Source organism: Sitophilus oryzae, unplaced genomic scaffold (genome assembly GCF_002938485.1).
Source record: "Sitophilus oryzae breed Bouriz unplaced genomic scaffold, Soryzae_2.0 scaffold_1536_pilon_pilon, whole genome shotgun sequence".
Lineage (NCBI taxonomy): Eukaryota > Metazoa > Arthropoda > Insecta > Coleoptera > Curculionidae > Sitophilus > Sitophilus oryzae.
The window spans coordinates 232,124-243,433 of NW_022146210.1; the positions used below are offsets into that span (position 1 = coordinate 232,124).

Sequence of the window (11,310 nt, forward strand, 5' to 3'; positions counted from 1 at the left end):
ACATTGGTTGTGACGTCAGACCGTTGTAGTTTGGTCCGTGAAACAACCTAAAGTAATCATGATTGTGCTGCTTCATTAGATGAGTGTTTATTAAGTACCTATACACTATGGTCTGCTGGGATCAATTTCTATTTATTGCATGCATTTTTTTGCCTTTATATTAAGATAAACTCCTCTCAATATATTTTTTGTTCTATAATAAGCCATGTTTTTTATAAAATTTTAGGTGGATGTAAACATGCCATTGCCTTTTTAATATAGCTTCATAGAAAAAGCGAGGAGCCCTCTCCGACAGAAGTGGCTTGCTACTGGGCTAAGAGCATGTTATCCAAAGTTCAGAGCTCAATAAAGTTTTTAACTCTTCGGGATCTTGCAGCTGAAGAGGAACTGAGTTCTGACGAGGAAGGCTTACCTTTCCTCCAAGAAATTGTTAATAAAGATATAGAAAATACTTCGAACAGTCAGCTTCTGAAGTATTTTGACCTTAACGGCATCAACGAACACCTGGGGCTATATCAATTTCTATTGAAATTTGTTGGAAAGCCAGGAGGGACATCTGATTGCACAGAATTTCTTAATTTCTGTTCCCAGCAAATGACTTTCGATCTGTGCTCTGAAGCTGCAATCAAAACCAGGGAGCAGTCTGCATCTAGTCTTTGGTTTGACTTACGGTTTGGGAGAATTACTACATCAAAAATATATGATGCAGCCCACTGTAAAGAGTGATGGTTCTTTGGTAAATCAAATACTTGCTGTTAGAAAAGTTCCAGTAACCGAAGCCATGTTACGAGGGAGAAAATTGGAAGAAGTATTAAAAGGGGTAGAACAAACATTAAATGTAAAGTTTAAGAGAGTAGGACTGCAGCTAAAGCCAAGATATTCTATATTTGGAGCCTCCCCTAATGCTCTAACAGATGATTATGTGGTGGAAATTAAATATCCACAATCTGAAAAAAAATATCTATCTGAATAAAATAATATTATATCTGAATAATAATAATAATCAGAATATATATATATATATATATCTGAATAAAATGTATATTTGATATTATATCTGAATAATAATAAAATCTAATATATATCTGAATAAAATTTATTTTGCACTGCACTGCTTTGCTTCTAAACATTACACGTCGGTAGGCTTGTACGGAAACATCCCTTTTTAACGGAATGCATTGGCGCAACTCTTCAGAATCTCCAACTTTAGTCCAAATTGAAATAAATCAGTCCCAAGGGGATTATGGTATTATTACATCAACCAACTGTATTGGGCTAAGGAGGCGGTTTAAGCTGCCCACTCAGATGAAGGGTTAATAGTTGAACAGAGCGAATTGCTCGCAACTTTTGAACACAAGAAATTTCCCGTACCGGACGTTTTATCCAGTTATTTACGATCCATAGGCGACATAAGGGACAAAGATGAGGCATTGTACAATCGTCTTCCCCCAAAGCAACCAAACAACAAGGGTCATATTGGTAGGATTGGCGCAATGACACGTTTCAGATACATGTCTATACCATACCCCATATGTTGCTGTAGAGTACCTTCGTGAATGCATGAGGTACTCAAAGGATGACGGCCCAACTAATATTTGGGACCCAGCAGGATTAAGACCGATCGAGTTCGAAGCTTACGACCCTAACACTTAAGAGGAGAATGAGAGTAGTGAGGATAGCTCAAAAGAGCAAAAGGCCGATGAGTTCCAAAGAGCACAACCAGTAGTAGTGGCTCCTAGAGTGAGAGCAGTTAATAGACGTAGGGTCCTGGAGGATGATGACATGCCTGAAGAGGGGCTGTTGTCGAGCCAGTGGAAAAATTTCATGCTACCGCTAACTACTAACGACGCAGACGTCTGCGGCCCGTCTATGTTCGCCCAAGTGGAATAAGTAATATCGTCACTGAAAAACCAGCTGTATTTCCCCTTAAGAATGGGTTGCTATTCAAGAACGACTATTAGTAGAGGGAGAAGGGGGTTTCACCATCAGTGGAGGGTGGAGGTGGAGGAGGGAGCGCACGGCGCAGGCGCGAAGAGGAGGGGTACAGCGCAGGCGCGAGGAGGAGGGGGTACAGATACATAGATTGTTTTTTCACACCCGGTATATATTCCAAAAAAAAATCTTTCCATGTTTTAACACAGATGATAATTTTAACGTTTGACGATTGAGTTTTAATTAATAATGCCTTTTGGGTATTCATAAATAATAATAATATTTATTTAAACGGTAAAAATAAATCAAACTTGATTTATCCATAACGATATGATGAGAGCGATGTGAACAAGACAATGGTTTACAGTCAAATGACCTAATACTTCAATCTTTACGGCTTCCTCTCATGATGTCATGCTTTTGTTTTTCTAGAAAATTTAAGATGAATTATTGTGATAAATATTTAAGTAAAATAAAATAAATCAAACTTGGTGAAAAATACATTGTGCAACATTTATTCCTTATCGGAGTTTGCGGTCGGTATTATTTTTAATCAGCCTTGGCGGTTTCCGGTTTCCGGTATAATGACTATGATGTCACGCATTTGTTTTTCTAGAATTTTTCCAACATTGTGCAATCCTCCTTATCAGTTTGCGGTTTTCCGGTCTAGCATTGTACCCAGCAAACAACTCGCAATTCACATCAGTCTCTACCTACCTCTCATCGAAATTAGTCGATTCGCTCTCTAAAAAATAAAAAAATGTTTCTATGCAGCATTTGTGGGAAAGTGTTCAGCAGAAAGGATAATTTAGGCAGGCATATGAAGAGATGCGCTAATGGTGAGTTTTTATTTACTACTAATTTTTCAATATTTTAAATATATTATTTTTTAGTTAATAAAATCCAAACCGCCACGCCCCAAACCAGCGTGAACGACAGTGCTGACCCCAGTAAACGTAAGTAAATATTTTTATTTTATATTCTGGCTTTAAAACGCTTTTTTAGATACGTGCGAAAAATGTTCGAAAACGTTCAGCAGAAGTGACAGTTTAGGCAGGCATATGAAGAGATGCGCTAATGGTGAGTTTTTATTTTATTTTTTTTATTTTATATTAAATGGTTTTTTCTATTTTATTTTAGTCAATCTGCCTGAACCAAAAAATTTAGAGAAGACCTCCCTGAAAAGAACGAGCTCTGCCACTAACAGTAAGTAATTATTTGTTTTTTCATTACTTTTAAATTAATTAACTATTTAATTATTTTTTTTAACATATTTTTCTATTGTTTTTTTAACTTTTTCAATTATTTTTAAATTAATTAACTATTTAATTATTTTTTTTAACATATTTTTCTATTATTTTTTTAACTTTTTCCATTATTTTTAAATTAATTAACTATTTAATTATTTTTAACATATTCAACTATTATTTCTTAACTTTTTTTTCAATTATTTAAACTAATTAACTATTTAACATATATTTCTATTATTTTTAACAGAAAGCATCTATTTTATATTAAATATTTTTTTCTTTAGTCGATCAGGCAGAGTCAGAGTCTTCGGTGTCAAAGAGAGCTAGACTTGGTTTCCATAACGGTAAGTTATTATTATTTTTTTTATACACCTTTTAAATTAAAATGTATTTTTTAGAACACTTGGTAATGCAGGAGGAAGGTGTTTACCTTGTAAATACCGCATATAAAAACCGAATTGCTACATACCGGCTTTTATCGAATAAAAACATTACCAGCGTTAATGATTTTTTAAATAATCTCCGTGAAAAAATAATTTCGCTGGTAAGGTGCCAAATCGAAAGGTTTGGTAATGTGAAAGTCGGTATGGAGTTATTTGGTCGCTTCCTCCTGCAGACAAAGGAGGTGGAGGAGATCAAGTCCTTTGGCTCGCGTTTCAGGGAGGCTAGTCAAGGTAGTGATTTGGAGGAGTTGTTTGATCAGTTCATCACTATCATTAAGCGGAGATTCCAGGAGTTCAATGAAAAAGATAGTGGTAAGTATATATTTTTTTTCTGTTTTCCACCATACTAATTATTTTTTTCGTGTACATTAGGTTGGACTCTTCAGCAACTTCTCCACGTAGATGTAAGGGTAAATAAAATCAACCCACTAAAAGCCTCATCTTACATACCATTACCGAAGGAAATAGAAGCGAAAAAAGCTGTGTTGAACATACAAAACACTGACCAGAAATGTTTTGTATGGTCGGTTTTAGCCGCCTTTCGCCCAATTCATTGGACTCAGAACGCCAACCGAGTCCAGAATTACCATCCATTTGAGCAGGAATTGGATGTGACAGGTATAGATTTTCCGATATCTTTGAAACAGGTGTCAAAATTCGAACAACTCAATAATATTTCTATTAATGTTTATGGACTCGAGAAGGGTTACAAACATGATAGGAATATTATTGAAGTTGTTGGTCCTTTGTATTTTACTAGATCTCATAAGGCAGATAGACATGTGAATTTGTTATTAATCAGTGATGATTCTGGTAATAATCATTATTGTTTAATAAGAAATATGTCTCGCCTAATCTCACAGCAGCTTTCTGCTAAAAAAGTTGCTAAATACTTGTGTGATGGTTGCTTGGTTTATTTTTCTTCAGATATTAAATTAGAAAATCATCAAAAATACGATTGTGGTCACGTTGTAGTTGAAACTCCTTCGAATAATTTAAAGAAAAATAAATATGGCGAAAATATTCCCGAGAATATCCTTAAATTTACGAATTTCGAGCGAAAATTAAAAGTACCTTTTGTTGTATACGCTGATTTTGAAACTATTTTGGAACCTATACAAACAGAGCAAAACGAGCTGGATCCTGAAATTTCCTATACGGTGAAAACACACCAACACGTTCCTTATTCTTTTGCCTATTACATTAAATGCGATTTTGATAATTCTCAGTCGATTTTCAAGACTTTTAGAGGACCTGATGCAAGTAAAGTTTTCATAGATTGGTTAGAGACTGATTGTAAATCAATCTACATTCGATTTATGAAAAATATTGTATCCATGTCTCCTCTCAGTAGCGTACAAGAAGCTGAGTTTTATCAGATGACACACTGTCATATTTGTGAATCTCCTTTTAATGTGGAAGATGACAGAGTAAGGGACCACTGTCATCTGACAGGAAAATATCGAGGTGCGGCTCACTCTGTTTGTAATCTAAATTTTAAAGTACCTAATTTTATTCCTGTGTTCTTCCACAATATGTCAAATTTTGACAGTCATCTTTTTATAAAAGAATTGGCTGTGGAGGAAGAACGATTGGACGTCATTCCCCAAAACAAAGAAAGATATATTTCTTTTACAAAATATATTATGGTGGGGGATGATGACGAACAGGAAAAGCGACAACAAAAGTTATTTTTAAAATTAAGATTTTTGGACAGTTTCCGCTTTATGGCATCAAGCCTGGATAAACTAAGTCAAAATTTAACATCACAGCAGTGTCGCGAGGTTAGAAAGTATTTCCCTAACGAAGAAGAATTTAAGGTTATTCGTATGAAGGGTGTTTTCCCATATTCGTACGTAGATTCCTTTTCCACATTAGACGATACCAAGCTTCCACCCATTAATGGTTTCTATAACGAACTTAGAAAAGAAGCCATCAAACAAGGAGATTACGAGCGTGCATTGAACGTATGGAATTTATTTAAATGTCAAACTTTAGGCGAATATTCAGATATATATTTAAAATCCGACGTACTATTATTAACTGATGTTTTTGAGAATTTTAGAGAGGTGTGTCTACAAACATACGGTCTAGATCTAAACAGAATTGATCAACAAAACACATTGATCTAAACAAACTACATTGATCTAAATACAGCAAAGCGTAATAACGCTGAAAATAAGTTTGAAAAAGATTTTTTCAAACTTATGAATAACGCTGTATTTGGAAAGACAATGGAGAACGTAGAGAAACGGGTAAATATTAAGTTAGTTACCCACTGGGAAAATATTGGTAGAAAGCTAGGGGCAGAAGCGTATATTTCCAAACCGCATTTTAAAGACTTGACGATTTTTAGCGAAAATTTAGTCGCAATACATATGGCTAAACAGAAAATCGTAGGAATTACGTAGGGTTTTCAATTTTGGAAATTTCCAAAACTATTATGTATGATTTTTTGTATAGTTATATTAAACCAAAGTACGGTAATAAAGCCTCACTGCTCTACACTGATACCGATTCTCTAATTTTACAAATTCAAACCGACAATTTTTATGATGACATGCGCGAAAATTTAGATAGATTCGATACGTCAAATTACTCGCAAGACAACCCACATAATATTCCTGTAAATTCGTCTGTGTTGGGCCGTATGAAGGATGAATATGCAGGAAAAATTTTGTGGGAGTTTTATGGAACTGGGGCTAAAACATATTGTGTAAAGTGGATGGTGAGTTAACGAAAAAGGCCAAAGGTGTGCCTGACTACATCACCAAACAAGATATTAGTTTGGATGATTATAAAAACACAGTCGATGTAGCAGGTACGAAAATCTATCGCTCGATGAACACTTTCCGTTCACATTTACACAATATGTATGTAGAGCTAAAAAATAAGATAGTCTTATCCTACGCGGACGATTAAGAGATTTCTTATTCCCAATTCCGAGTACACGCTCGCATGGGGCCATAAAGATCTAGGAAAATATAGGGATGAATAATCGGAAAATCTATAGGCTGAAACCAAGGGCAGCTATTTTTTACTTCTATTTCCTTCGATATTTTTTTATTTATTTATTAATATTTAGTTACTTTCATGTTTAGAGGATGGGTTAATTTTATTTTTTGTATTTTAGTGTATTTTTATTTAGAGTATTATATTCAATATATTTTAGCTTACATTTAACATATTTATATTGTATACAAAATTTAGACGTTTTATACTATGTCTACTGTTTGATTTAAGCTTTTCAATTATATATTTATTTTACACATGTATTTAACAGTAATACAGAAAAACATTTTTCAAACTTTTATATTGTACAAGACTGATTTTACAAAAATTAGACGTTTTATACTATGTCCACTGTTTGATTTAAGCTTTTCAATTATATATTTATTTTACACATGTATTTAACAGTAATAATAAAAAACATTTTCAATCTTTTATATTGTACAAGACTGATTTTATAAAAAAAAATATTTAGAGTATTCTAAATAAAACAATTTTTTTTCATTTCACTGTGTATTTATTTTCCACATTTCTCTCATCTAGTAAATTATAAAAAATAGGTAAACAGTATTTAAATAACAATATACACTCATCCTCCCAATCAATATAAATTTTCCATTTCCTATCTTGAATTATCAGCACTTTCAATTCTTCTTCAAAAGCATAAGTTATATTTAAATGTCCATCAATTTCTATAGATTTATCACACCAACCACTATTAACGTTTTCATCAACAAAGTCCAGAAACGTTGAAAAACCTTCATATGACATTTGAATCTTCTTCTTCTTCTTATTTGTACTTTGGAAAACAATTTGCTTTTCTGCCAGGTTCTCGGAAAAAAAACAAACGATTTGATGATGAGAGCGATGTGAACAAGACAGTGGTTTACAGTAAAATGAGCTAATATTAATCTATGAGCTAATAAGTAAAAATACTGGATATTAATAGATTCAAATTTATTGAGTTAAAAGGTTTATAATATAATCATATAATATATGAGCATTATTTACAGTACAAGAACATATTTCTAGTCTATGATAATTACAATTACTGTATGATTGTTCTAATTTCGGTACAGGTCCAGAAGTAAATTCCAAGTTCACTATACAGGGTGGATCAAGATTCATTTCGTTGTACGTGCACAGCAGAAATTCCTTTTTAATATATCCTTTAACGAAAACCATATCGACACCTTCCAATTCCTCCTGTATTATGTTATACATCGCCTTATAGGGTAAATACCCTGAATTATAAGGGATTCCATGAACATTATGAAATATATAATTTATCGTCTTCTTATGGTGTATCGGCAGATGGTTGTAACAAATCTTTGGTTTAAACGTATAGGTTTTCATTTCTTTTCCATCGTATATGGATAATTCCTTAACCTCAAATTCGGGGATGGAAAATCCTTGTACGTCTATAACAACGAACTTCATCGTATCAATGTCTTGCAGCAACTGATTAAATTAGCGTTCTAACATGTCCTGATAAAGGTAAATATTCCATGACTCGATCGTATATGATGACACAAAATGCTCGGGAGTTTTCGGGGAAATTTTCCGAACTCTCAAATTCTAGCTTTACATCTATCACATTACTTTTCAAAGCCTCGTTTTGTTTTGAACAATCGATTACAAATAGGGCATGACTGGCAAAGGCGGTAAAATCTAGCAAAAGCTCACTATTGATCTTTCCCAAATACGATTTTTGAAAATCCGTATACATAGAATAGGCTTTAGTAAACTGTCTAGTGTTAAAATTTAAATCTAGGGATTCATATGGGTAGGCCTCGGAATTTAGATAAAGCTTGACATCTGTAATTTTCAAATTATCGAAATATGTGCCATTAGCTATATAGTTATCTTTTCGATCTTCTTGGAAGAATACAATAACATATCTCACTCGTTCAGATGCTGCCTTCACTGTCCATACATCTTTTCTCGCTTGTCGTAGAGCAGGTAGTTCATGAATTTCCCATTTCCTAAATCCAATAAATATCGGTTTGTCCTTGGAAATCGCTTCAAACAATTTTAATTTCACAGAATCGTTCGGGTAGATATGTTTTACTCTTAACTCTATATTCAAAATGGTGATGTCTGCTTTCTTGTTTCCCTCTGAATTAACATAACAATTATCATCCTTTTTGGCACGTACAAGCTTTAATTTCTGCGTTCCCATAATAGCACTAGTATAATCGGAGAAGACGTTCAATAGGAAATTCAATGGTATTAGGAGACTGAAATTATCCGTTTGTGGTTCATATGATTTCACAGCACCGCTAGGCCAATTCCATCCCGCCACATCAAGGGCAGTACTTTCATTTTGATTGAGACACAAAAGACTTTTAACGGTACTTATAAGCCCTGGATCTCGTACTTTATCGATTACTTTTCCATTCAATTCATACGTTATCGATTCAAATAGAAATGCTCCAACGTTATTTGTCAGGGAACATTTTCCTGTTTTCACAGCTGCCGTTACTTCTTCCAGAAATTTGGCTTCAATGTATAATTCGGCCTGGCTAATATCCATAAACACATCCTGTTGATTAATAACAATTTCTATCTCATCGCTGTTCTTAAATGATTTGGTGAACGGGTGATACGTATGCCATTCTTCTCGAGCAATGGATTCATCTACGTTGACCGGTTGGAATATTTGTAGTTTTTCTGATACGGAGTCCATATTTACTGATAATATGGTGAAGCTGAAGTATGCTCTTGGACGTGAGCGTCTGCTTTGGTGTACAAGTACTAACTGATTGATTGTTCTGTGATCTGGTATTTAAATAGTAAGGTTTAAAAGTTAAACCCATTCTTTTTAAGCTCCAAACGTATAACAATGTCTTCACCTCTAAAGTTGACCGGTCTTGATTCCTGATCTAATATATCCAATGTAATGTTATCAATAAAATTTCTATTTACTGGAAGGTAGATTAGATTCCTGGGTTCGATAATTATACTATAGCCAGGATCTACGCTAGGACTAAACTCGTACAGTGTATGAGATGGATTATTAATATAATACGATCCAGATATGATATTGCATTCGATACGTATTGTTACCACAGGAATATCTGATTTGTGCAATTTGTTGGCAGCTAAAACTTGCGGTGAAAATCCTAATATTTTTCCAATACTATCTTCAGGTTGAAAATCTATATCGTAGATACACTTTATTTCACACTTTAGTGTATTATTATTAGGGTGTAACTTTATAACGGTTTTACTCTTCGAACTTAGCTCTTTTTGCAAATACTCTTCAATGTCGGTAATCTCGTAAGATCCTGTTGGAATTTCAATTATTTGCTTTATACCGTCTACAGAATAATGAAACTTATTTCGACCTGGTTCGATATTCGGTATTGAATTCCAGGTACTGAGAGATATCAGAGCTAGAGAATAACTGTATCTAGAATCGAGTTCTATTGGAGGATTAATATCCACGCTTAAACAGCTAGAACGACCTTTCAGTGTGAATGTCTGAGACATGACTGAATTTGGAATTAAAACACATGTTCTTTTATAACTATTTATTATTATAGAGAAAGGACAATGCAAGACGACCACAATTGTAAGTATTATATGTTTGATACTGGTCGTAATTATAATATATTTTACATTTCTTGAAATATCGAACAATTTCTTTTGGTGGGTTTAAATTTCCAAAACTATCAAAATACACAACTTTATCCCTTGTTTTTCTATATGCTACCCAATGAGTTCCATCTCCTTCAATCTCGTCCAAATTTACAACACCGCACTCGTTCGTTCTAGGTGTTTGTGGTAGAGCATTTCGCATAAATACTCCTCTGAAGTTGACAATTTTTAATTTCTTTACATATTTCTGTATATCTAGGTTAGACAAAGGTCGATTGGGTAGCTTTATTGGTAGTTTTTTGGTGATTGCTTCTGAAGAAATAATCCATATCCTGTCTTGTGTTTGGCAAGGTATAATCCGCTTCCTCTTTTACCCAACGCAATGGCTTCCATGGTTTCGTTATGTCGTTGAGATTCCTTTAATTTATCTCTTGCCGCTCGGCTATCTTGAACAGCTTTAGCGACAGAGGCAGCGCCTCCGGTAAGAGCTCCCAAAGCACTTAGACCCGCGAAGAGCGGAATAAGAGGTAAAATGCCTCCGACTTTAGGTACTGGTATAACTCTAGGTACTTTAACTTTTCTTCTTCCACCAGCTTGTTTAACACTCATGCGAGCTGCTCTCAGTGCTAGTTTAATATTATCCTTGAGGGTGCCATTACCATAATGTTTAATATGTCTCTTCACTTTATTAACAATAAAAGATTTGAAGGGTTTTCGTTTAACACCCATACCAAGCTTTCGTTTTGTTTTCATTGCGTTTGTAACAAGCCACGCAGCACTTTTTTCTCCGATATTAGAATCCAAAGCTTTAACTCTTTCCCACGCTTTTTCCTCCAACACTTTATCGGCTTGATGTCGTCGATTCAAATCCTTTTCTTTCGAGTATGCGATATCGTGCTCCTTACACGCTCGATCTAATTCGTTTAGGGGAGGTCGGGGCATGATGACGAACGGGGCAAGATGACGAAGTACTGATTTAAAGAAAACTGTACATCCTAAAAATCCCATTTATTTTTCTATAAATTCCTTTAGGTGTATAATACGTCGGGTTACACATAGATGGAGCTATAGGT

At 34.3% G+C, this 11,310-nt stretch overlaps 2 protein-coding genes across 2 annotated transcripts; one reads left to right on the top strand and one right to left on the bottom strand.

The window, feature by feature from the left end:
* The first annotated feature begins 2,092 nt into the window (after positions 1-2,092).
* Positions 2,093-5,757, top strand: LOC115878898. The gene is made up of 7 exons (XM_030895508.1): positions 2,093-2,771; positions 2,826-2,888; positions 2,938-3,012; positions 3,073-3,138; positions 3,467-3,526; positions 3,581-3,937; positions 3,998-5,757. Exons 1-7 carry the CDS (start codon positions 2,693-2,695, stop codon positions 5,755-5,757), a joined length of 2,460 nt encoding a protein of 819 aa, XP_030751368.1. The 5' UTR covers positions 2,093-2,692.
* Positions 5,758-8,099: 2,342 nt separating this feature from the next.
* LOC115878899 lies at positions 8,100-9,323 on the bottom strand. The gene has a single exon (XM_030895509.1). It carries the CDS (start codon positions 9,321-9,323, stop codon positions 8,100-8,102), a length of 1,224 nt encoding a protein of 407 aa, XP_030751369.1.
* Between the last annotated feature and the right edge of the window lie 1,987 nt (positions 9,324-11,310).